The sequence below is a fragment of the Sciurus vulgaris genome, assembly GCF_902686455.1.
Source record: "Sciurus vulgaris genome assembly, chromosome: 8".
Taxonomy (NCBI): domain Eukaryota; kingdom Metazoa; phylum Chordata; class Mammalia; order Rodentia; family Sciuridae; genus Sciurus; species Sciurus vulgaris.
The window spans coordinates 26,302,007-26,328,411 of record NC_136468.1 but is presented as its reverse complement, the minus strand read 5'-3'; the positions used below and the strand labels follow the sequence as shown (position 1 = coordinate 26,328,411).

Here is a 26,405-nt window from a genome sequence, read left to right as displayed (position 1 = left end):
GTTCAGAGGAGAAATGATTGGATTGTGAGTCTTGACTTAGTGAATTAATCCCTAATGGGATTAACTAAGTGGTAACTGGAGGCAGGTGGGATGTGGCTCGAGTGAATGGTTTATTGGGGTGTGGCTATGGGGTATATATTTTGAATCTGGAGAGTGGAGTCTCTCTGCTTTCTGATGATGCAAGCTGCTTCCCTCTGCTATGCTCTTCTGCCATGATATTCTGCCTCTCTTTGAGCCCTGAGGAATGAAGCCAGCCTTCTATGGACTAAGACCTCTGAAACAATGAGCCCTCAAATAAATCTTTCCTCCTCTATAGTTATGCTAGTCAGATCATTTAGTTACAGCAGCAAAAAAAAAAAAACTGACTAAAACAGCACCCTCAAATTGAGTCATGGGAAGAGTTTAATTAAAGGACATTTTACAAGACATTCTTTAGGGCAAGTATAATGGTTAATTTGAATTGTCAACTTGACTCCATTAAGAGATGCTGATGATTAAGAGGCTTCTGGGTGTGTCAGTGACAGTGTGCCTAGGAATGATTAGCATGTGGGATAGTGAACTGAAGTGGAGACCTTCTCTAAGCATGGGCAGCACCACCCAATAGGCTGGAGGCTTGGATGGAATAAAAGTTGGAAGAACAAGAAAGCTGCAGCAGATGCAAGCTCAATTCTTCTTGATCGGGTTCTTGATTGGGGCTGTGATGACCCGAAGATATCAGACTCCAGCTTCTTTTCTCTTCCAAAGCAGATTCTGCCAGTGATTCTCCAGGGAGTTTCCAGAAGTCTTTGGTCTGGGGCTGCGGTAGCATCGTTGATCTCTCGTTCTCAGGTATCAGCATCTTGGACTGTGCAGCTCCTGGTTCCTCCAGCTCTCTGGCCTGCAGACAAGCCATTGTGGACTGTCCAGCTTCTGGTTGTATAAGACAATCTAATAAATCACCTTTTTATAATCACACTTCCTGTTGATTCTGTTTCTCTAGAAAACCTGACTAATACAGCAAGATTTAGGGAAAACACAAGGGACAATTTAGTACTACTAGGCTGGCAACAATAAGACATGTTATCACTGCTAGGCTTGATGGAGCACAGAAGGAATAGTTAATGAAACCCAGAGATGAAATCTGAGTCCACTCTTGACTTCCTATTCCATTCTCCAAATGGTAGCCAGAGAAGATTTCTCAAAGGGTAAACCAGAAGATAGTGTCCTCTGATGAAAGGGCTTCAAAATTAAAAAAAAAAAAAAAAAAAAATCCACTCTTACTTTAACCCTAAGGCCTCCACGAGTCTAATTTCGTGACTTCACTCTTATCCCATTCCCCTTCTTCCTTCCATTGGGGCCACCCTGGTCTACTTTTGTGTCTCTCAAGAAATTCTAATCTGTACCAATCTCAGGGGTTTTGTACTTATTTATCCTACTGTGTGGAATGTTCTTCCTAAAAATCTTCAAATGACTGCTTCCTTATCATCAAATATTTATATTTTAGCCTAAGTGTCACCTTTTCAAAAATGCATCCCATTGTGATTAAAAATAACCCATCCAGGGCTGGGGATATAGCTCAGTTGGTAAAGTACTTGCCTTGCAAGTACAAGGCCCTGGGTTCAATCCCCAGCACCACCAAAAAAAAAAAAAAAAAAAAACCATCCAGAAGTCAGGGAGGAATAAGAGATGCAGGTATAAATGAAACAGCATGGCCTAGTTAATAACAGTGGATGCTGGAGGATGGGTACAAGGGTGCTCATTATTCTGTTCTCTTTATTTTGAACACATTGGAAACCACCCGTATGGAAAGGGCTTCATTTTCTGTTAGTGATCCATCCTCTCCCACACTCAGGCCTCCCCTTGTTCCCCCACATTCTGCTACTTCACCCGCTTGAGGCCCCTTGGGCACACGCATGCCACTTCCTCTTCCACCACTGCTACAGTCGGCTTAATTCCTACTCATGTCTCAAGTCTCATGTTACATGTCCCTTCCCTAAGAAAACTTTCCTTGACTCATCTTCCAAATCATCTTGGTCACAAGTAACCACCCAAACAGGCTCAGGTAACTACAGAGTCCAGAGTTAGCTTTAGGCTTAATCCTGACCTTAAAAAGTATCAAGACTTACTTCTCATCATTTCTTTGCCTCATCCTCTCTATGTTGGCTCTATCCTCAGAGAAGCTCACCTTTCATAGTGTCAAGATGACTGCAACAGCTCCAGCTTCCTTTTTTCCATTCAAATCAAATAGGAAGAACAGGTTTACTCCTCCAAAAGTTCAGTTTTATTGGCTTGGATGACTTGGCTCCAGGCATATTCCTATTTTAGAACCAATTTTTAGGGTTGGGGTTATTGTAACTCAGTGGTACAGCACTTGCCTAGCACATGTGAGATACTGGGTTCAATCCTTAGCCCCACATTAAAAAAAAAATAAAGTCATTGTGTTCCCCTATGATTAAAAATATTTTTTTAAAAAAAGAACCAACCTGGGCTGGGGAGATAGCTCAGTTGGTAGAGTGCTTGCCTTGCAAGCACAAGGCCCTGGGTTCAATCCCCAGCACCGCAAAAAAAAAAAACAAAAAAAAAAAAAAAAAAAAACCAATCTTTGGTGCTACGGGAAAGTAATGTTCTGATTGACCAGGCAGGACTGAGTCTCCTCTGATGCTGCGAGTTATGTGTAGTTATGTGTGTGTGGGAAGTGTCACTAAACCCAAATCCAAACCCAACTGGGATTACAGGAAGTAGACCAAATGAGTTCTGGAGAGACAAGTAAAAAAGGCCCACCAGGAACTTCTGTAAATGTTTGCATAGCAACTTATCCTTTCCTTTAAATATTTATTATAAACATTCCTTTACCTCCCTCAGCCTACTTCACTGCAAACTCTGCATGCCCCCCTCCAGTAATGTCATCACACTTTGCCTATGGCACACTGCTGGCCCCCAAATTTTTATTCCCAGCTGTGCTCTGGAATTACCAAAACTATTTACAACTCACTTCTAGACCTCTTCACCCAGATGTGCCCTAACGGCCTTTTTTTTCTTCTCTGAAATGGGGACCATCCCCTCCCTGCTGCTCAAGTCAGAGTCTGGAAGTCACACACCCTTTGCCATGATCTGGGGATCAGTTGACACAGCACCTGCTGGCTTCAGAGCCATGTGCTTCTGATGGAGCCACACCAGCACAGTGGAGGCTCCCATGCCATCCATCCCTCCCACTGAACTCTGTGCCTAATTCTAACCTCTGATGAAGCTTTAATTCCATTAACTAGTTGCAAGAGGAAGTGACAAACATTGTTTTTTGGAGTCCTAATTTTTGAAGTTCAGGAAGCTGAATCGAAAGGATACTGGAACAAATGAGCTAATGTGCTATCTCTGCCACACATGCCCTCCCCATTCTCACTACTGCTGCTCATCCACGTCGCCAAGACCAATTGATCCTCATCTTCCAAATTTTGGTCCAAGTATCACCTTCTCATTAGTTTCCTGATGCCTTGCAGACTGAGTTCAATGTCCTGTATCTCCCATGGAATCCTCCATTATAGTACTTGCCACACTGAATTATAATGATTATTTTTTACCCATATCTTGTGTTTAACATTGATAGGATGCATTGCTAAGGCGTGGTACAGTCCCTGGATATATTAGGAGTTCACTCTGTCTTTTGAACGGACAGAGAAACAGTGATATAACCTAAATGTTCTGCCCTATGAAGTAACCATGCTGCCTGGGGGTAGGGGTGAGGGAAAGGAGGGAAGTAAAGTTGGTTGACGACTGAGTAAAGTGACCTATTTATTAGGATTCTGTTTCCAATTCCCAAAACTATTTCCCCTGATTTACACAATTATCGTTGGAACACACTGTAGCAATAGCAGTACCCACTCCCCCTTTTATTATTAGAATGATCTTAGTTCAAAAATTAGCAATTATCAATAAACTGAGGACAGAGCAGCCTTGGGTCTCTTATAAAGAACCACTGTTGCTTCTCAACTCTATGGAGTAGCAAACTATTTTTGAACCAGTCCAGACTAGTTTCACCTAGAGATCAATCTCTCCATCCCTAGAAATCTATGTAGACAGGCCTTGACCCTTCCAGGTGCTGAGGAGGCAGGTGCACACCAGACTGAGCAGGCTTTGGGATTAATCAGACTTAATATAGATATCTACTAGTTATACAATCTTCATCAAATTTAACATCTTTAAAATGAGGGACGGTGGCACCTATAGGAGTAAAAGATAAAACAGGTGTAAAAGACTCATGTCAAGGCTAGTGCATTCGACATGAATTAGCAAAACCCACCCCAGAGAAGAAACTTCAGGAGACAAGGCTTGGAGTTTGGGGCAACTGATAAGAATTTCACTGCACCCAGGGTATGGTGGGCATGCTTATTCCCCAGACTAGAGGCATCCAGCAGGGAGAGGAACCATTGAGTGGTCAAACTGCCTTCCCTCCACCTTCCCCTCTATCTCTTTTTTGCAGCTATCTCTCTGATTTGCATGCTAACAGTTAGCAAGTTTCAGTCTCATGACCTTATTGACACACTTCATATACTGCCTGGCATCTGGCATTAGGGTCCAAGGACAAATTATTTTTCTGACTGCTTTTAATCCCAGTTCTCCCTCTCCCTCCTTCTTGTGCTCTCCCTCCTGTTCGCTCTCTCTCCCCCTCCCTTCTTTTCTCCCCCCCCCCACCACCTCTTTTGCTACCTCCCCACTTTAATGTATCCACGACAGGCAAACCATTCAAATAACTGGAGAGCTTATTTTGGAGAAAACAGGTGCAGAGAAAGGAGCTTTGAAGTTATGCATGCCTCTTAATGTTGTCTCTAGGCTCTAAGAGTCCTTAAGAGGAGGAAGGAACACAAGGTTGTAGTGCAGTTGGGAGCAATTAAAATTATTAATCAGAAGGAGGCAAAGCAAGATGGCAGCTAAATTCTCCAGCAATTATCTCCCCACAGACACACCAGTCTGAACAGCTAATCACACATCAAACTATCTTCACAGGAGCTAAGGAAGTCATCTGAAAGCCAGCATAAGAATACGATGAAGATAACAGTAAAGAAACATTTGCCTGCTTCATCCTTCCAAGCAGCACAGTGCAGGTGGAAAGAGATGCTCCTGCTTCGGGGACAGAAAGGGAATTAAGTCCAGGACTTAGACTTGAAACTCAGTACCACCTCAGTAAAACCCCTCTCACCAGGCTTATACTCATGGACTGAGTTGATGAAACTGCCTGAGCCAGGAGGCTGTCTGACTTACACCCCTCTGCCAACCTGGAGGGAGATCCAGGAAGAGTAGAGCAAAATTTTACCTGCTGGGAGGGATCAGGGCACAATATAAGTACAAGGCTGCCTTGGAGTCTAGTGTCAGGCCCAGCACAGTGAGACCCAGCACCCAGTTAAAACTGAAAGCCCCAAACATAGGCCAGAGCTCATAGATGAGCCTCTAGACCTGCCCATATTATCAGATATAAAACTGCATGCAGGTGGAACACAGTACTTCATTGCCAGCCTTAGAGTGGGTCTGGGATCCCCTCTTCAGACGTTGCAGGTCTCTGTGGGAGCGAGACTCAGGTGCAACCAAGCTTAGTATCAGCCGTGGCAGTGAAAGAACTCCTTTCCCCCAACCTTGGGCAGCACAGCTATCCTCAGGCCACAGATGAAGCCTCCAGACTTATGCCAGGACCAGGCAGAGACCTGTACCCCTGTGGGACACACATGTATTTCAGCCTGCATCACTGCCAACCGTGGCATCTTAGGTGCACCCTGAGTGTGTGTGGGTCCGTGTGCCTGTGAGATTAATGTACAACCCAGCTTACTATGAACCTTAATAACCAAAAGACTATCTTCACCCACTACCCCAACCTTGGACATCAGAGCACAGAGCAAGATTTGTTAGTAGGACAGGGTTCCTTGGAATTCAAAGCTTAGCTACTGAAACTTAACACTGGGTAGATCATAATGAGCCCATCCTCAGACCAGTGCCCACAGAGCCTCCCTAACAGCCCCAGTTTACTGGATTTCTGTTCCATTACTCTGGCAGGCTGTAGCAGTCTTGGGCCACAAGTCTATCTCAGCAGTAAGCAGCCCATACTACTGTGGGCCTTGGTCCTGGCCCAGGGTAGTGCCAGTCATGAAAGGCTGTGGGTTCAGGGTAAGATTTTGTGGTATTGATGGTCACAGGCATGGAATGGAAACCTAGGGCTGGTTGCGGCATGGTAATTCTGCCAGAGCCAGAGAGAATCCCACAGGCCCTGACCACAGGCTGATAGCCACAGAAAAGATACCTGAGTTTGCCCTATCCCAAGGAGAGGCTTGGGAATAAGGACTACTTTTGAAATATGACCCTGGTTCATGTCCAGCAACACACCAAATGCAGATTTGAGACAAACCTGTGCTTGGACCACCCTCTTATGCTCAAATGATGACAACACACCTACAGTGAAACTGGTGGTAAACTTGGATGTGTAGCGCCATCTAGGCTAAAATAGCAGAAGTGATTACAGGCTCAGAGAAAATAAGTACCTGGCTTAGAATTTCTGGAAATACAGGCACAAAGTTAGATGACCAAGACTGGAATAAACACCTAATTCTTCAGTGCCCTGATGACACTGCACACCAAGCATCAAGGGTTTTCAAGAAATCATCTCATTTAAAGGTCCAAATAAGGAACTAGAAACCAACCAAATGGAACCAGTATAGGCAAACTCACAGGTGAAGAATTTAAAACAGACATTAAAGAAAACTCAACAACCGTCAAAAAAAAAAAAAAAACAGAAAAATGATTTAATACTCTAACAGGGAAACTTAAAGAAATGGAAGAGATTTCAAAAAATCACATTGTCTCAAAAAATACAGTAAGCAAAAATTTTAAATGTGATAGAAGTCATCAATAGTGGGATAGAGCAAACAGAAGTGAAAATGAGTGAGCTCAAACAGGTTATTCAAAAAATGCAGTTGGAGGAGAAAAAAGAATGAAGAAAGTTTATGGAAATCTTGGGATAATGTTAAAAGAGCAAACACTTGGGTTCTTGGGGCTCAAGGTGTTTGAGAATGACAAAGGAATAGAAAGCTTATCCAAAGAGATCATAACAAAACAAAACAAAAAAAAAAATTCCCAAACCTAAAGGATACAAATATCCAGTTACATGGATAAAAGAAGTGCCATTACTTGGAGATTTTATTTTTTTTATCTTATTAGATGATTTGAAAGAAAACATACTTCTGTAGAATGAGATGAGTTATAATAGTAATGCTTAAATATGTACATATTTCCCTTTACTCTTTTTTTCCCTTGGAATATACTTCTTCAGTTTTCTAATTTATTTTCGTTTCTTATAGAATTTTTATACATTGTAGAGCAAATTTCTTTTTTTCAAAAATGCCTGAATTTGCCAGGTGCAGTGGCACATGTCTGTAATCCCAGCAGTGCAGAAGGCTGAGGCAGGAATATCACGGGTTCAAACGAAGCCTCAGCAACTTAGTTAGGCCCTTGCAACTCAGTGAGATCCTGTCTCTAAATAAAATCTGGCTCAGTGGTTAAGCACTCCTGGGTTTAATCCCTGGTCCCCCCCACCCCCCCCAAAAAAGTATGAATTTCTCAAAAGGTGTGCTGTTGCAGGCTTCCTAAAGAATGAAATTTAAGGAAACAGTTTGTTGTTTCCTCTCTAACTTACTTTGCGGTCCATCTTAAGCACAGTGGTGAAGCAGGGAAGACATTACAAACGTAAATGTGCAAATGAAGGCTGCTTTGTTACCATGAAAACAAATACTTTACGTATGATCTTTCCCATTGGGGAAAAAGAATTATATCCAGGGACAGAAATATCGAAGGTCATAGTCAGATTTAACTCAACCAGGTCTATTCCAAGACATATTATAATTAAGTGTTCAAAAGTAAAAGATAAAGGGCAGATTTAAGGCAGCAAGAGAGATCAGTGACATTTAAGCGTCCCAATTCATCTGACAACAGACTTCTCAGCAGAAACCTCACAGGCCATGAGTGACATGAAGCGGGGAAAAGCGCCTACTGAGAATATTATACACAGCAAAGCCATCCTTTAGAAATGAAGGAGAGATAAAAACATTACCAAACAAAAGCTGAAAGAATATATCTCCATCTGACTTGGCCTACAAGAAATACTAAAGGGAGTTCTTCAAACTGAAAGAGACATTAATGAGAAGAAAACATTGAAGGCATATAACTCACTGGTAAGAGAAATTACACAAATTCAAAATGCTCTAAACCATGTATATCTTTAGTAGGAAGACTAAAAATAAAACAATGAAATACCTTAAGAGAAGCAATATAGAAAGGTGGAACAGAACATAAAAATTCAAAATGTGGGAAGAAATGGAAGTCCAGGGGCTAGGGATATAGCTCAGTTGGTAAAGTACTTGCCTTACAAGCACAGGGCCCTGGGTTTGATCCCCAGCACCGCAAAAAAACAAAACAAAGCAAGAAATGAAGTCCAGAGTTTTGTTAGTATATTTTCCTTCTGTTTCTTATCTTTACAAACATGTTAAGTTGCAATAATTTCAAAATAGTTCATTATCATCAAAAATGTATTTTTAAAGAACAGGAGATCAGGAGAGTAAATCACTTAACTTACTCTTACAGTAGACTGTAAGAAAGGAACTATAATAAAATTAAAAATAAGTTATAGGGCTGGGGAGATAGCTCAGCTGGTAGAGTACTTGCCTCCCAAGCACAAGGCCCTGAGTTCGATCCCCAGTACCACAAAAAAAAAAAAAAGTTATAAAGTGGCTACATTAAGATCTTACCTATCATAATTACTTTAAATGTAAATATATGTAATTATGTAATTAAAATCAGAGTGGGTTAATGGGTAATTCAGTGGTAGAATGCTTGCCTAGCATGCATGAAGCCCTGGGTTCAATCCCTAGTATTGAAAAAATTTAAAAAGAGATGGTATGACTAAATGCATGAAAAAACAAGACCCAACTATATGTAGTTTAAAAGAAACACACTTCACTTCTGAGGACATGCATAGACTGAAAGTGAAGGGAGAGAATAAGACATTCTATGCAAGTGGAATCAAAAAGAAAGTAGAAATAGCCATACTGAAATTAAATCAACTTTAAATCAAAAGCAGTAAAAAGAAACAAGGAAGGTCATTATATAATAAAGGGGTTAATTCAGCAAGAGGAAATAACAATTCTAAATATATTTATACCCACTGTTGGAGCATCTATATATGTAAAGCATATATTAATAGATCTAAAGGGAGAGGCAGACTCCCATACAAGAAGAGGAAGATCATCCAAACAGATATTCAGCAAAGAAACAGTAGGGTTAAATTATACCCTCGTAAATGGATCTACCAGACATCGAAAGAGTATTCCACACAATAGCTTACAGAATACATGTTCTCATCAGTATGTGGAACATTCTCCAGCAGACCAGATGATAGATCACAAAAAGTCTCAACAGGTTTTAAAAACTGAAATCACACTGAACATCTTTTCATACACTGCAATAAAACCAGAATTCAATAACATGAAAAACTGAAAACTACAAAAATACATGGAAATTGAACAGCTTACTCTTGAACAACCAATGAATCAATGAAGAAAGCAAGAAGGTTGGTACCTTGAAACAAATGAAAATGTTAAGGCAACATAGCAGAATCTGTGGGATACAGGAAAAGAGTGCTAAGAGAAAGTTTGTAGCAATCAACACCTGCATGAAACACCTGTAGAAATAGCTCAAACTATCACTGCACCTCAAGCAATGAGAAAATAAGAAAAATAATTAGAATAAAAAAGAGCAGAGCAGAAATAAAAGAAATAGAGACTAAAAAAATCATAATCAACAAAATGGAGAATCGGTTTTTAAAAAAAAAAAAATAAAATTAACAAACCCTTAGCTAGACTAAGAAAAAGAAAAGATTAAATAATTAAAATCAGATGAAATGAAGACATTATAAATGCTACCACAAAAATAAAGGATCATTAGAGATTGTTGTGAACAATGATATGCCAACAAATTTGATAACCTATAAAAATGCACAAACTCCTAGACATGTACACTTAACCAAGATTGAATCATGAAGAAATAGAAAACTTGAGATGGGCATGGTGGCTTCCAACAACTTGGGAGGCTAAGGTAGAAGTATCACAATTTTTTTTTTGTTTTGTTTTGGTACCAGAAATTGAACTCAGGGGCACTCAACCACTGAGCCACATCCCCAGCCCCATTTTGTATTTCATTTAGACACAGGGTCTCACTGAGATGCTTAGTGCCTCGCTTTTGCTGAGGCTGGCTTTGAACTCGAAATTCTCCTGCCTCAGCCTCCCAAGCCACTGGGATTATAGGCATGTGCCACTGCACCCAGCAGAGGATCACAAGTTTAAAGCCAGCCTCAGCACTTTAGCCAGACCCTAAATAACTTAGCAAGACCCTGTCTCAAAATAAAAAATAAAAAGGACTAAGGATGTGGTCAGCGACAATATGCCCTGGGCTCAATCTCCCCAGTGAAGGAAGGAAGGAAATTTGAACAGACCAATAATGAGTAACAAGACTGAATCAGTTAAACAAAAAAATTCTCCCATCAAAGAAAAGCCCAGAATCAGACAGCTTCACAGCTAGTTCTACCAAATAGTTCAAGACCTACTACCAATTCTCCTTAAATTATTCAAAAAAATTAAAGAGTAGGGAATTCTTTCAAACACATTCTATGAGGTCAGCATTACCCCAATACCAAAACCAAACAAGGACTCAAGAAAAAAGAAAGAAACTACAGTCCAATCAATATCTTTGAACACAGATACAAAAATCCTCAACAAAATATTAGTAAACTGATCTAAGAGCACACCAAAAAGATTATCCACATTATTTCACCTTTATGTATATCTACAAAGCACTGCTTTAAAAAAAAAACAAAAAACAAAAACTATAAATAGAAGACCAGTAGAGTAGAAGGCAGCAAACAGGGGTAGGAAGGAGGGAAAGAGGAAATAATGGGAACTAAAGTGGAGGGAATTATATTCTAGGCATGCATGATTATGCCAAAATAAATCCCAATATTATGTATGACTACAATGCACTAATAAAAATATGCATAAAAGATTATTCATCATCATAAAGTGGGATTCACATCAGGTATGCAAGGATGACTCAACATGTACAAATCAATAAATGTGATACATCACATTAACAGAATGATCACAAAAATCATGAAAAATATATTTACACCTGATATTGGAGCATATAGATTATATATGTAACAGGTATCAATAGATGTAAAAAGACATTTAAAAATATCAGCATCCCTTTAACATAAAAACACTGAATACATTAGGCATATAAGGATATAATAAAGGCCATATATAGTAACCCGGCAGCTAATATGATATTGAATGGGGAAAAGCTGAAAGTCTTCTCTTTAAGACATGCAACAAAATAAGAATGCCCAGTAATACCACTACCATTTATATTGAATATAGTAGTAGTTATGTCCTAGTTATGCTCTAATTGGTCAAGAGAAACAAAGCACATCCAAACTAGAAAAGAAGTCAAATTGTCATTGTCTGCAGATGATATGATCTTATATATAAAAGACCCCAAATAACCCACACACACAAAAAGAAATTATTAGAATAAGCAAATTTGGCCAACTTGCAGGATACAAAGTCAATCTACAAATATCGGTAGCCAAGAGCAAATTATCTGAACTAGAAATAAAGACAGGAATCCCATTTGCAATTAGCTATAAGGAATAAAATACCTAGGAATAATTCTGAGGTGAAAGATCTTTACAATGAAAAGTATAAACTCATCAAGCACAGTGGCATAAGCCTGTAATCCCAGCTACTTGGCTAAGACAGGAGAATTGCAAATTCAAGGTCAACATGGGCAACTCACTGAGACCCTATCTCAAAATAAAGCAAAAAGAGCTTGGAATGTAGCTCAGTGGTACAGCATTTGCCTAGCATGCACTAGGCCCTAGGTTTGACCCCCAGTACTGTTCTGAGTTCAGACCTAGGTCATGGCAACAAGGCTAAACACACCAAGAAGGTCAGAATTGTTGGTAAAAAGGGAATCCACTATGATGGCTCCTTCCAGAAAATGGTGAAAAAGAAACTGAAATCAGCCAGCAAATGAAATACAATTGTTCCTTCTGTGGCAAAACCAAGATGAAGAAAAGAGCTCTGGGGATCTGGCACTGTGGTTCCAGGACCTACACCACCACTTATGCCTTCAGTCAAGTCCACCATCAAAAGACTGAAGAAACAGACCAGAAGAAGCTCTGCCATTTGAGACATCCCTAGCCTATACTAAGTGGATTTATTTATGTTTAAAAAAAAATAAAGAAAATAAAAAGTATAAAAAACTGATGAAAGAAAGCAAAGAGTACACACAGAAAGCCATGGATTGGAAGACTCAATATTGTTAAAATGTTCACACTACCCAAAGTGATATACAGATTCAATGCAATCCCAATCAAAATATCAATGACATTCTTCACAGAACTAGAAAAAATACTAAAATTTGTACTTAAAATAATACTAAAAAAGGCAAACAGTCAAAGTAACCTTGAGCAAAAAGAGCAAAGCAGAAGGCATTACACTACCTAACCTCAAAATATACCAGCAAGTTGGAGTTGTCAAAATAAATAGTACTGGCATAAAAACAGACATGTAAACCACTGGAACAGAGTAGAGCCTAGAAATAAACCCACGCATGTATGGCCTACTGATTTTCAACAAAAGTGCTACAAACATGCACTGAAGAAAGGAGTCTTTCTAATCAATGGTGCTGTGAAAACTGGGTGCACACATGCAGAATGAAACTAGACCCCTGTCACTCACCAACTCAGAATGAGTTAAAAACTTAAATATAAAACCTGAAATTATGAAATCACTAGAACACATAGAGAAATGCTTTAGGACGTTGGAATGGGCATCAGTTTTTTTGGATAACATCTCAAAAGCACAAGAAACAAAAGCAAATGTAGAAAAGTGGCAATATATCCAACCAAAAAGCTTCTGCCCAGCAAAGAAAACCATCAACAGAATGTAAAGACAACCTACAGAATGGGAGAAAATATTTACAAATTATACTTGGATAAGGGGTTGATATCCAGAATACATAAGGAACCCCCCAAACTCAACAGAAATAAACCAAATAGTCCAATCAAAAAATAGGCAGTACACCCAAATAGATGTTTCACAACAAGACATACAGATGGCCAACAGATATAAAAAAAAAAAAAAAAAAAAAAAAGGTCAATATCACTATCCGGGAAATATGAATCAAAACCAAAATGAGATAACATCTCACACCCATTAGAAAGGCTAAAGATAAGTTCTGGGAAGATGTGAAGCAAAGGGAACCCTTGAACTGTTGGTGGAAATTTAAATTGGTATAGCCATTATGGAAAATGGTATGGAGGTTCCTCAAAATACTAAACCAGTCTGCTACACGATTTAGCAATTCCACTACTGGGTATACATCCAAAAGGAAATCAGTATGTCAAAGAGACACCTGCTCTCCCATGTTTATTAAAGCACTATTCGTAATAGATATGAAATGGAAACAACCTTAGTATCCATCAAGTGATAAAATGTGGTACTTATACCCAACAGAGTACTATTCAGTCATAATAAAAGAATGAAATCCTGTCCCTTGTAACAACATGGATAAAACTGGAGATCTTTAATAGCCAGACATGGAAGGTACCACATGACTTCACTGATGTGTGGAATATAAAAAAGTTGACCTCACAGAGTTGAGAGTAGAATGATGATAAACATACCAAAGGCTGGGGAATAGCAGGGAGGGAGAGGTGCGGAAAGGCTAATCGGAGGGTACTAAATTAGATAGGAGTAATACCTTCTGGTGTGCTGTTACACATTAGGGTGACTATAGATAACAATAATGTACTGTACATTTTAAAAAGCTAGATTTTGAATTGTTATATCATAAAGACAAATGTTTGAGGAAACAGATGTAGTATACACGTACAGAATTATCACATGGCACCTTCATTTTATAGATACACACACACACACACACACACACATATATATATATATATATAATTTTTATGTTGTTTTGTTTTTGTGGTATTGGGGCTAGAACCCATCAGCACTGAGCTACACCCTAGTCCTTTTTATTCCTTTTTCAATTTTTTCTTTTTTGAGAGAGGACTCATTATTTCCCAGGCTGGCCTCAAGCTTGTGACCCTCCTGCTTCTACCTCCTGAGTGGCCGGTATTCTGGTATTACAGGCATACATCACTGCACCTGACAATTTTTATATTTTGATGTATCAAATTTTTTAATTAAAAAAGACCAAGAAATGCCACACAAAATAGAAAATCACTAATGGCTTAAACTTGGATGGACTTATTAACATTACCTGTTACTAATACCAATGGTAATAAAATCTTTAAAATAAAATTAATTTTGTCTAACAAAATGTTACTAATCAGAAATTAAACTGCATCTTTGCCTGGTTGGTATTATTTTAAAAGTCAAAAAGCACAGGAATTTAGTTCTGGAAAAGCAGCCATAACTTTGGATCTTTCTATTCTGATCACAACTACCTGGAAATAACAACAATCCAAGATACAGAGAGGGCAAGGTAAGGAAATTAAGATAGCCTATTATCATTAGCTTGATGTCCTAAGATACTTTCCTGGGATATCATGAATCCTGATTTTTATGGGTAATAAGGCATTCATAAAGAGATTACTTCTAGGGGCTGGGGATGTGACTCCATAAGACAGAGCTTGCCTGGAGGTGGGGGAGGGGAACTTACTTCTACAGTTTGAAGCAGTAATTTTATAAGCATCAAGCCTGTGCAATTAAACCCCTAAGAAAGTTTCCATCAGGATAGCTGCTCGCACCCAAGTACATACACACACAATTCCAGGCCAAGACATTTGTGTTATAACTGAAATGGTTGGTTAAAGCACTGAGTTATTTCTTCCTGGATTTGAGTTCATGAAGTAACAATTATTATTTCCATCCTTTTCATTCACCATTTACATTCATACTCTTTGTGCCCAGATATACAGACACTCTAAGAAACACACAGGTTAAGTGACTCGGGTTTAATGATTCCACAGTTTGTTATCATCACATGAACGCTTCACTTCTGTGCGGAAGCTGCTCACTGTAGATAATCTAGGTCACCTGCCCTCCCACGGATAACATGTTAACCCATTTTCTGCACCTCAAACTCTCACAAACAGACCTCTATGACCAAATAATAGAAAGATACATAACAGTCCAGTTAGTGGCCAAGCATTGGTCTTTCAGGTCCAAAGGTCTCTATGACCAATGAGAGCAGATCAGGGAAAAAATTGGGGAGTTGATACTGTTTGGACCCAAGTTTTCTGACAGTCTCCTTTCCATTGTCTGAATAACAAGTCATCTTTCCTTAAAGAGCAGACCTTATCTATTTATATCAAGACCCAACGGAAGAAAGTACCACTTTGAACTTTTACCACTTTCCTGTGAGGGTCATGGCATTCTTTTGGAATCTTCTGCACATCTTTTCCCTGTCCTTACAAAAGCAAAAATAGGCTGGCCATATAGCTCCTCTCGTCGAGTGCCTGACTCTCATGCTGGAGACCCAGGTTCGAGTCCCCAGCCCTGTGTGATTGTGCAAATACCAAGCAAACAAATGCACCACAAAAGCAAAAATAGTTGGAAGCAACTCTCAGCAGGAATTCCTTTTATCCAAGCAGTATCAAAGCTTCTGTAAGAAGCTAGGTATTATTTCTTAAAGAAAATACAACATTGAAGGGAAGACAGTGAAGTCATTAACTCACAATCTCAGGCCAACCTGGGAGAGGAGTCTTTTAACCCAGCCCTGGCCCAAAGCTGGTCATTCAGAAAACCCCTAATCAAACTGGTGGTTGTGGTCCTCTCTAAGTGTCTGGTTCAATCTAGACAAAGCGGTGTGTTGTCTAGTTTGTGCGCCATTCCAAGCCTATCTAGATTAGACTTCCCAGTTCCAGGATGAACTCACTATTCCTTGGCCCTTTGGACTACTGGACAACATGTCACTATTTCAGACTTTCCAGCCTGGCTTTTTATCCCCAGAGAATTGGGGCAGTAGTGGACCAGACTCAGACTGTGATGAGATGGAATAAACAGCAGATCGCTGTTCACGTTCAGAAGTTAACTGAACTCCCCTTGGAGTCACATTTGCTCCTAGCCCTGGAGTAGGAACAGAATACTAAAACAAAACATATTATTTTAAAAGATTCTCACCGCTTTCCCAAATTTGCACCTGGTCTTAACCTCTCCCTCACCCTCCACTCCCCCTCACATACACACCACCAGAAAATGCTGTCACATACTTTCAGTATCTCCTAGACCCAGGATAAAGCAGCATTAATAGCTCTTGGCGGAGAATCCCATCCCACATTGAAGACTCCTCAAAGTTCAACACAGTGAAGAAATAAATGATAACATAAAAGAGGCAGTAGAAATCAGAACCTGCCTCTTCCCACTTAAAAGAGGCACAGAGACTTCAGGTGTTAGTGAAAATGTTATCATCTCTTGCCAGAAGGCCACCAGCTGCCACCACTTGGGAGCCTCATTATCACTTGTTTCTCCTCTGGACTGAAGTGCAAGATAGTCAATATGGCTGTGAGAGTCTGCTGGCGACCCAGGCTGTCGGGCAAAGTCAGGAAGCGGTAGATGATGTTTTTGAGGTACTCCAGGTTGGCTCCCTCCCTGCTCCGGTCCCTGATGTTCTTTTCAATGTGGCTCTGCAAGGCTCCCACCTCCTCCCGATGCCGCTCCCCCTCCTCCAGCAGTCGATCCTGCAGCTGGTGTGCCTCCACCTCCAGCCTGTGCTTCTGCTTCCTCAGGGACGTGATCTCCACCTCCTTGCGGGCCAACTGCTCAGCATACAGGAAGAAAGTGGGCTCATTGGCTGCAGCAAGCTGCAGTGCTTGGGTCAGGCTATCTGGGGAAGATGTGTCAGCTGGATCCCTGGAAACCCCGCTAACCACAGGGCTTCTGCGTCCTGGTAACCCAGAAGACAAAGCCACAGAACGCAGCTGCTCCAGTTCCAAGTCCTTTTCAGCAAGCACAGCCAGGGCCCGGTCCCGCTGCTTGTGCAGCTCCTCCTCCAGCTTCAGCGTGCGGTCCCTGAAGTCCAGCTGGCTGCGCTCCAGCTGCTGCCGGTGAAGCTGCTGCAGCCGGGCCAGCTCCTGCTTCCAGTCCTCAGCCTCCTGCTGGTGCTGGCGCTCGAGCTCCTCACAGGACAGCCGCAGGGAGATATACTTCTCCTTCAGCTCTGCAAGCTGTTCCTGTGCTGCCTCCAGTTCTTTTGCCAGATTCCCATCTTTGGTATTCTTGCTCTTCAGCACAACCTGAGCCCTCATCTTATAGCGCTCAAACTCTTCCTTCAGCTGTTTCAGCTCCTGCTGGTAGTAGAGTGCAGTGGCCTTCTCCCCGTCCGCAGCCTCAGAGCTGGGCATTATCTCCAGGTCACAGAGCTTCTCCACATCTAGGGTCACCTGGCTTTTCCTGGCTGCAACCTGCAGTAACCTCTTCAGCTTTTCCATCTTATCCTTCAGGACGTTGACGTCCAGACTGGACTCATCTCCATGGCTGTCTAAAGGGGACCGGCTAGAAGCTGCGAGAGCCAGGGTCTTGTTCTCCAGGTCCAGCTGCAGAATGCGCTCCTTCAGTTTCTGGATAGTCAGCTGGTCCTTCTGCTTGGCTTTCTCATAAGTGCCCAGCAGTTCAGACATCTCAGATATTTGATTCTCTAGGGCTGCAACCCTCTGCTCTTCCACCTGAGATTGCTGACGGAGCTGATCCTCTGCAAGGGCTGTCTGCAAAACAAAGGAACAGACACAAATGCATCCAGAAAAGCCAGAAAGCCCTACAGCAAATTTTGGGGGGGAAACGCAGGAGAGAGGAGAAAAAGGGTCAGTCACAGGATTGGGGTGACCTGATAAGAATGGCAACTAGTTTTAATGTTAAGCATTTTTTACAGCTTCTGCTGTTATGCTTTAATTTTCCATTTTCCACAGAGCTCACATATAAAGTATGTTCCTGTTGTTTATCATGTGCTTCTCTAAATTCTATTAAGAAATCATTAACATTCTTCTCCTCTTCCAATATTCCTGGAAGTTCAACACTGAGTTGGATTTCTCTCTACATTGAAAGGAAGCACTGTAAAGGAGCACTTTTTCAAAACAGGCAAATCATGACTAAGAGCAATAACGAGGTTATTTCTTCTGCAAAAATCCTCTTTGTCCCCTTCAGTCACTCTACCTACAGGCATGTATCTCTAAGTATATATATATATACACTACCTTTCACTGCACAGCAGCCACTATATTGCTTCACAGAGAACAACTGGTAAGATGCCAACACCCCAAGGCTCAGAACTGTCTGGCTTAGACTGAGCCACACTCAAACTCCACATTCTATTGGAAGGACACTCTGGATACTATCAATACCACACAGAGTAGGATTTCCCAGGACTCACTAGTGAATTTTTTAAATGGCCATCAGAAATGATAGTGCAGTCCTTTAGTTCTAACTACTAAAGGAGACTACAAATCCTAATTGAGTGAAACAACTAACATTTGAAGAGGATAGTTACCTTCCTTATTTCCTGCTGCAACTGGGCCTGGAAGTGGCTCTTAAGGCAGGCAGCCTCTTCCTGCAACTCTTGCAGTCGGGGGTCTGGCTGATTCCTCTCATCTCGAATGGCCTGCAGCTCACCTTTCAGCTCCTCCACCTCACGAGTCAGCTGCTTGGTCTGCAATTCAAACCCTTCCATCTGATCAGCAGCATATGCCCGCCCTGCCAGGGCTTCTCTGGTCTCCTCTAACCGAAGCTCCAAATCTTGGCGCTGTGTCCTCTCCTCCTGCAGCAGTTTCTGGAGCTCACGCAGCATCAAGGCATGGTCAGTCTGCTCTTGGGCCCGATCATGCTGCTGAGTTATAAGTCTGGCTTTGGTTTCTGCTATTTGTTCTTGCAACCCCTTCAATTCTCCCTCCAGACGGTCCCTCTCCTCCTCTGCCTTTTTATTGGCATCCTCTAAGTCCTGTTTCATCTTCTTCTTGTCAGCCAAGTAAGAAGCCTCCATGCGGGACTTCTCCTGGGTGACCGTGGCTAAAGCGCTGGTCAAAGTAGCCAACTGAGTCTTCAGCTGGTGTAGTCTTTTGTCCACCTCACCACCAGTAAAAGTCCCATCCCCACTGCTACTGCTAACGCCACTCTCTGATCCACTGGCCTCTTCAGACTTTGGAACTGGTGGTCCACGGGCTGATCTCTCATCTTCTACCCCACACTCGCCCTTGGTGCTGGTGAGACTGGCTGCAGTATCTAAACTGGTGGCGGTCCCAGTACTATCCTCGCTGTGAGTGGAGCATCGGTCATCCACTGAGTCAGGAAAGGTGAGACCTGAAGGCTGGACACCTGTAAGGCCTACATCTGCCTCGTGGGATACAGACAGCACCTGAATGCTGGCCTCTAGCGCCTCTTTCTCCTTAAGCAGGCTTTTGTAGGCGCGGACCACATCCTTGAGCCGTGCTTGGTATTGGAGAAGCTGCTTCTTCTGCGTCTCTATGGTTTCCAGCAGGTCCTTCTTGCTCGGGCCACCTCCGAAATTCATCCCAAACTTCTCCATGGTGGTTCCCAGCAGGTTGCTCCACGTCAGCGTTCGGGAAGCCCGGGAGAGGGCCGCGAAGACAGGGGCGGGGGCTGCAAGCGCAGCAAAGAGGGCTGTCGGACCACAAGTCGCAGACGCGCTCCACCGGGCTGTCCCGGACCCGACGCGGGGCGGGGGCAAATCTGGCAGAAGCGCCCGCCTGGTCGCAGGCTCCGGGGGTGGGGGCGGGTCCTATCCCGGAGGCGGGGCGCCGCTGGCACCACCCGAGCGCACTACCGGATTCGCCCTCACTGGCTAAGAAGCCGCTCCGCCCTCTCCGCTCGTCCGGGGCCACCGTAGCTGGGGCCCGCCCCTCGGCCCACCGTTCGCCCGGGGTTTACGCCGAGCTCGGTCCCATCGTGACTTCCTAACTACCACAGCCGGCTGACAGTGGCGCTTCCGGGTCCGCTGGAAGTGACGACCGTTCGACGCCAAAGGCTCCGCCCCGCCCCGTGGGGCGCGAGGTAGGCGGGGCTTCTGCAGCTGGTCGGTGGGAGGTGGCCTGTTGAAAGGCCAGCCCTGCTGTGAAGCGCACTGGACAGGCTTTGGGAAGAGCAGAGCAAGCAAAGTCCAGGACACCGGAGTGATGGTTTGATAAGGTCGCCCGAGCTTGCCCTCGGGCTACGATCAGCAAGCGACAGGGGGCGACGTCACACTGCTTTCTTCCCAAACACCCGGGTGAACCTTGCGTTCAACTATTTGGAGCTGAAAGACTCTTTAAGGCCACGAAAACTGCATCCCTTTCTTGTACAGCGTTCGGCAGCTAACTGGTAAATGCTACAATAGTACCCTTACTTAGTTTTGTGGAGTTGATTCATCACGTATTTATAGCGGGCACTCTGTAGTTATAAGGATCCATCCTGAATGCCAGCTATATGTCCAGGAGCATCTTAAGAGTTTTGCTGTTTAATCTGCACAAAATAACCATTAGCACTATTTTACGTATGAAAACAACGCACACAGAAGATTAGTAGCATGCCCAAGGTCACACAACAAGTTTAGAAATCCTTTCTTAGCTTGACTGACTCTCAACATACTAAGTGTTGTGTGTGCCAGATGATAACATCATCTGCCCTCAAGGAGCTCACAATCTAGTACATGCAAATAAGTAGGTCCTGCTACCATACCAATATGTATGACTATATTCAAAGAGGAGGGAGGCCTATCTAGGGGAGGCATCCGAGGCTGTTGGAAAATATTTAAGTTTGAAGGATGAATAATGATTGCCCATCTAATTAGAGATGAGGGAAACCAGTATTCCAGACAGGTGGAAAGACTGCAAGGACTTGTGGGGCATCAGAGAACCTGACTCACCCAGAAAGCATTGACAATCATTTCAAGGCAGTAGCTTAGGATATGGGAAGGAGGTGACAACAAATGGGGCTGGCACAATAGGTGGAATTCAAGGCATTTAGATTTTATCCTGGGTGGTGGTAAGGCATTAAAGAATTTTGAAACTCAAGAGGTGGACCATCACCAGACTTGTATGACATTGTAGAGACACGAAGGGGCAGCAGACCTGTGAGGAGGCTCTTTCGGCCATGGAAAATGGTGGTAGTAAAATAGGATAGTGACAGCAGGAATGAAAAAGAGGTTGATAAGAGCTTACGATATAAAATTGACCTACTTGACTGCTAGCTCTTAGATTGGAAATCTTTGAAATGTATACTTTGACTTTATAAAAGCCTTCTTGGGAATGCAAGTCTATGACTGAAGAGTGACAGAAAGTCATACAGTCACACACCTGGTTCCCTATCTGGATGGGGCAGGCCCTGGAGGTCTGTTTAGACCCAGGTTTTTAGTAGCCTAGATAACATCCAGCCATGTTATATAAAACATTCAACGGCATCATTTCCTCCTTTTAATCTTCACCATAATCCCTTAAGTTAGGGCAAATATAAGCCTCTTTTTATAAATGAGAAAGTGACAAAAAGGGTTGTGGGGATCATTGAATGCAAATCCTCAAAAAAATGGCAGACTTGATATTTGACCTAAGGGCTGAAATAGTGCTGGCACATGGTGGGTAATCAATAAATATGTGTTGAATAAGTGAAGAGTTTTCAGACTCCCAGGTCAGCTCACCTCTAGTTCATAAGCAAGTGATCCTAGAAAACCACTGGGAATCCTGAATAGGCATAAAGCATGCCCTTGCTCTACTGAACAATCTATCAGTCCAGTTCAACCCAACAATTACTGGCCAAGCACATAAATGTAAATTACTATCCTTAGACGTTAAAATATCATTGCATATGAAGCTCATTACATCTAAAGAAACAGGATCCTCAAAAAATCCTGGATAAATGTGCATTAATAATCCAGGTCTGCAAGTCTGTAGCAAAGTGAAAAGAACTTCAGAAAGGCTTCCTGTCCCCAGATGGAAAGGAAGTGTTCCCAGGGAGATGAAGGCAAGATGGAGCTCTCCACTGGTGGGTCTGCAATCACTCTCTCCAAGCCTGAGAATCTTCCACTAGCTTTGCTAACTGGGGATCTATAAACTAAGCTGTTTAAGGAACCATGAAAGCTAGCACTTGAGCATCTTCTCCCACCTCTGGTACACTGCTCACGCGATTTCCACAAGTCGCAGAGGCACCTACTGCGCACAGAACCCTCAGCCAGAGCCGAAAGGGCAAAGGAGAATACTAAGACCCTCGCACACAGCTTTCAAACGCGTAAAGAAGCGGGTGCAAACAGTCGGTGCTACTAGTTCTCAAGAACTGGAGCCCAAAGTGGGCTGGACGCAACAATTCCAAACCCAGCTGCCAGCCACCGAAAATGGGGGTGGGGTCCAATGTGATCCTTTACTCAGCCCCGATCTAGCTGCAGGTCTAACGACCACAGGCCTGACAGACGCGCTGGAAACTAGGGGCGACCCGCCAGGCCGCGAAGTCTGATACAGCTTCAGTTCCGCCCGGCGTCCGCGCCTGGGGGAGGGGCTGGGGCGGGCCCGGAGGGGGCGGAGCCGCGTGACGTCCACCGGGCCGGGACGCGCGGAGGCGGCGGCGCCTCTTCCTGCTGCTGCTGCTGCGCCCCATCCCCCCGCGGCCGGCAGGTTCCAGCCCGTACCCCGCGTCCGCGCCCGCGCCCCCGCCCCCGGGCCCCGCCATGGGCCTCACCGTGTCCGCGCTCTTTTCGCGGATCTTCGGGAAGAAGCAGATGCGGATCCTCATGGGTGAGGCAGATCGAGTGCGCGGCCCGGACCCGGGCGCCGGCCTCGGCGCAGCCCTCCCGCCCCCGCGTCCCTTCAGCCCGGCTCACCTGGCTTTCTGACCCCGAGTCACCCACCTCCTAACCCTCCGAGGCCTCTGCTTTGAAACAATCCGGGTCCGCAGCGCCGCCCTCCGGGCCTGAAACCCGGAGCTGCGGGCCTGGGTGGGGTGAAGCTTCCTCCGCCCCAGCCAGGCTGCTAAGAAGGGAGGATTCCGCCCTTGGAGACGACTTTTAAAAGGAGCACGGCCTTCCTCTTGTGCCCCTCACCTTCCAGGCCTGTCCCATCCCTAGCCCACTCTGGGGGCAGCAGTTGGCGCAAGCCACCCAGACTGCCCTCAAGGCCCCGAAGGTAGAGAACAGCGCGCACCTGGAGGCTCTCCGGCTCTCCGCCCCCATCACCATCAGCTGTCCTAGCCTCTACCTTTCCCTTGTCTCTAGGGGGCTCCCTCACTCCCATCTCCATCCCTGTGCCCCTCTCTGTTGCAGTTGGCTTGGATGCAGCTGGCAAGACTACGATCCTGTACAAACTGAAGTTGGGGGAGATTGTCACCACCATCCCCACCATAGGTGAGCCCCGGGATGAGGCAGGGAGGATCTGGGAGCGCTGCGGCGGGCCTTCTCCGGGTCTGCTCCTAGTTCTGCCGAGGCCCTTATCTGGAGCTGACCATGACACCAGATATTGCTACTTGAGAAGTGGGTCACCATATCTCTACGTGCCCGTTGGTGCGGGAGGCGGAGTAGATGTGGCCTAGCCCCGCCCCATCTGTTGACAGCCAGTCCTCTTGGGTCAGTTTCCCTTGGCCTTGATCATTGCCTTCTGGTTTTGTGACCCTGTTGAGATCTGAGTAGTTTTTAAGTGAATTCCTTCCTTTTAGGACTTTTCTCACCCACCTCACCCCACCCCATCCCCGTTATCTGCAGGCTTCAACGTGGAAACAGTGGAATATAAGAACATCTGTTTCACAGTCTGGGATGTGGGAGGCCAGGACAAGATTCGGCCTCTGTGGCGGCACTACTTCCAGAACACTCAGGTGGAGTGCGGGGGGAACTCCCCAACCCCGAGAAAGGAAAAGCTATTAGGGATAGGCAGTACGAGCGTTTGGCTAGAGGTAGGGTCCATAGGCCAGGAAAACCCACTGCCACCCACTTTGCTTGACTAGTCTCTGCTCATTCTTCAGAACTCACCTTAGTCTTGTTTTGAGATTAGCCACCTTAGACTTCTGGGAAGCAGTATTCTGAGGCCACACTGCTTGATTTAGCTGTCAGCAAGTGTCTTTCCCTGGTCCTTGCTCATCTTTAGATAGACTGCCTCCTCTGAGGTTGGAAGTTGTATCCTTCCAGGGATTTCTCTTAATTTGTGGCAGGACTTGTGCAAAGACTTAGTGGAAGTTTACCAGATGAGAAGGGCTGACATAACTAAAGATGGGAGAAGAGAGAAAGGGCCAGATTAGGGTATGACTCAGGAGGGAATGATTGCTTCTCCTTCCTTTCTTCCTTGTCACCCAGGGCCTCATCTTTGTGGTGGACAGTAATGACCGAGAACGGGTCCAGGAGTCTGCTGATGAACTCCAGAAGATGGTAGGTACCTGGAGTCCTAGGAATTGAGCCCTGGGCTTGGGAACAGAACAAACTCTGTGGCGGTGTGGAAGTGTGGGAACTCCCCAAAGGCATCAGAGGCCAGGAATGTGGTTTTTTTTCTTTGTGGGCATAACATGTTGTGTGTCTGTCTCTGTTTGGCATAGAACAAAATTTTTTCCACGAATTCTCATGCCTTTACATCTGAGTCTGGAAGATGGTGAGAGGTGGTGAAAAATGGCACCTTACATTCTTGTCTTTTTGACTTAGATATTGTGTCATTTTGCCTAGAGCAGGTTCTCAAATTAGAAGACCTTTTCTAAACTTAAGTTTAGGTGGCCTCAAGTTTATTTATAGCTCCATATCTTATGTTCAGCAATAGACTACCATGATCCTGTGTTTTTCCAACAGAAAAGGTAGAAGGTAGAAAGTGGGGGCTTCCCAACACAGCCACCAGAAAGGTACCTGGGGCCACCATGGGGCCACCAATTCTCCCCTCTCGCTTCCCCTCCCAGCTGCAGGAGGATGAGCTGCGGGATGCAGTGCTGCTGGTGTTTGCCAACAAGCAGGACATGCCCAACGCCATGCCTGTGAGCGAGCTGACTGACAAGCTGGGGCTACAGCACTTGCGCAGCCGTACGGTGAGGGTCTGCCCCCCTTGCACTGTGCCCTGCCTCTCACAGGAGAGCCACAGCCTGGGGCAAGGATATAAAGGGATCCCTTTTCTGCTGCTGACCTCTTTCTCTCCTCCTTCCCACAGTGGTACGTCCAGGCCACCTGTGCCACCCAAGGCACAGGCCTGTATGATGGGCTGGACTGGCTGTCCCATGAGCTGTCGAAACGTTAACTCGCCAGGGGCAGGCCCCTGCTGCCCGGAAGCTCCCGCGTGCATGCCCGGGATGACCAGACTCCCGGGCTCCTCAGGCAGTGCCCTTCCCTCCCACTCTTCCTCCCCACAGACAGGCCTCTGCTCCTGCTCCTGCCTGCATGTTCTCTCTGTCGTTGGAGCCTGGAGCCTAACTCTCTGGGCACAGAGAGGTCCACTCTCCTGCCTGCTGGGACCTGCGGAAGGGCTTCCTGGCCAAGGCCCCCTCATCCAGAGGAGGAGCAGGGATCTGGGTTTACTTTTGTTTTTTTCTGTTTTGGGTGTACCCTTGGGGCCAGGTTGCGGGGGGGTGGGGGGAGTGAGGGCTCCGGGTGGTGCTATGATGTGGAACTGGATATTGAGTAATAAATTTGCTGTGGTTTGTACTTGGTGTTGTCTGTAACCTAGAAGCAGGATGCTGGGTTCAATGGGTACAAAAAGACATTATGAGGGAGACTCGAAGCAGCTGAGACTGCAGGGTCACCACATATATGCACGCATGCACTGGTTGAGCTCACCTTCTCCCTTCTTATTGGATTGGAAATTCTGTAGGATTTTCAGTAGAATTTCATTCCTTCCTCTATTTTAAGGAATATTAACTAATGATAACAAAATCTACTTTCTTGGTTCTGTAAACTACCCATCCTAGCTATACAAAGTAATAGTTTTTCACATTTGCTTTACACACAGTGAAGGGAACGTGCATTAAAAATATTGGTTCCATTGGGTGTGGTGGTACATGCCTGTAATTCCAGTGACTTTGGAGGCTGAGGCTTGAGGATTGCAAGTTCAAAGCCAGGCTCAGTAACTTCGTGAGACCCTGTCTCAAAATTAAAAGGGTCTGGGGATGTGGCTCAGTGGTTAAGTGCCTAAGTACCCTGGGTTCGATCCCTGGTATAAAAAAAAAAAAAAAATTGTGTGTGTGTGTGTGTGTGTGTGTGTATACATGGAAAGTTTGTACAAGGAATTTTCTGAAATGCGCCATATATACCCCAGGCACATTTCAGAAAATGTTTCATCAGAACTGGTCTGAGGCCCAATAATATCCCTCTTTAAAATTAACCAGATGCTTCTGGCACTGGCCAGAATCTAATTGCCTTATTTTACAAAACATTAATGGGAT

The 26,405-nt window shown here is 44.3% G+C and overlaps 2 protein-coding genes and 1 long non-coding RNA gene across 3 annotated transcripts; 2 read left to right on the top strand and 1 right to left on the bottom strand.

The window, feature by feature from the left end:
- Window positions 1-13,967: 13,967 nt before the first annotated feature.
- On the top strand, window positions 13,968-15,739 carry LOC306668376. The gene is made up of 2 exons (XR_013765858.1): window positions 13,968-15,529; window positions 15,654-15,739. It is a non-coding gene; the product is annotated as an uncharacterized lncRNA (long non-coding RNA).
- Window positions 15,740-15,885: 146 nt separating this feature from the next.
- On the bottom strand, window positions 15,886-20,360 carry GCC1 (GRIP and coiled-coil domain containing 1). The gene is made up of 2 exons (XM_079151652.1): window positions 18,583-20,360; window positions 15,886-17,803 (listed from the first exon to the last, which is right to left on the bottom strand). The coding sequence occupies exons 1-2, from the start codon at window positions 19,612-19,614 to the stop codon at window positions 16,508-16,510; spliced, it is 2,328 nt and encodes a 775-aa protein (XP_079007778.1). The 5' UTR covers window positions 19,615-20,360; the 3' UTR covers window positions 15,886-16,507.
- A 2,244-nt stretch (window positions 20,361-22,604) lies between these two features.
- ARF5 (ARF GTPase 5) lies at window positions 22,605-25,668 on the top strand. Its single transcript, XM_079151655.1, has 6 exons — window positions 22,605-22,804; window positions 23,329-23,409; window positions 23,764-23,873; window positions 24,349-24,420; window positions 24,933-25,058; window positions 25,178-25,668. The coding sequence occupies exons 1-6, from the start codon at window positions 22,738-22,740 to the stop codon at window positions 25,262-25,264; spliced, it is 543 nt and encodes a 180-aa protein (XP_079007781.1). The 5' UTR covers window positions 22,605-22,737; the 3' UTR covers window positions 25,265-25,668.
- Window positions 25,669-26,405: the final 737 nt, after the last annotated feature.

Bases quoted from the DNA above. Each gene is read 5' to 3' on its own strand.
- GCC1 (XM_079151652.1), bottom strand. From the start codon at position 19,614: ATGGAGAAGTTTGGGATGAATTTCGGAGGTGGCCCGAGCAAGAAGGAC. The intron at 17,804-18,582 runs GTAACTATCCTC...TTTGTTTTGCAG, and splicing joins TGCAGCAGGAAATAAGGAAG to ACAGCCCTTGCAGAGGATCA.
- ARF5 (XM_079151655.1), top strand. From the start codon at position 22,738: ATGGGCCTCACCGTGTCCGCGCTCTTTTCGCGGATCTTCGGGAAGAAG. The intron at 22,805-23,328 runs GTGAGGCAGATC...TCTCTGTTGCAG, and splicing joins GCAGATGCGGATCCTCATGG to TTGGCTTGGATGCAGCTGGC. The intron at 23,874-24,348 runs GTGGAGTGCGGG...CTTGTCACCCAG, and splicing joins ACTACTTCCAGAACACTCAG to GGCCTCATCTTTGTGGTGGA.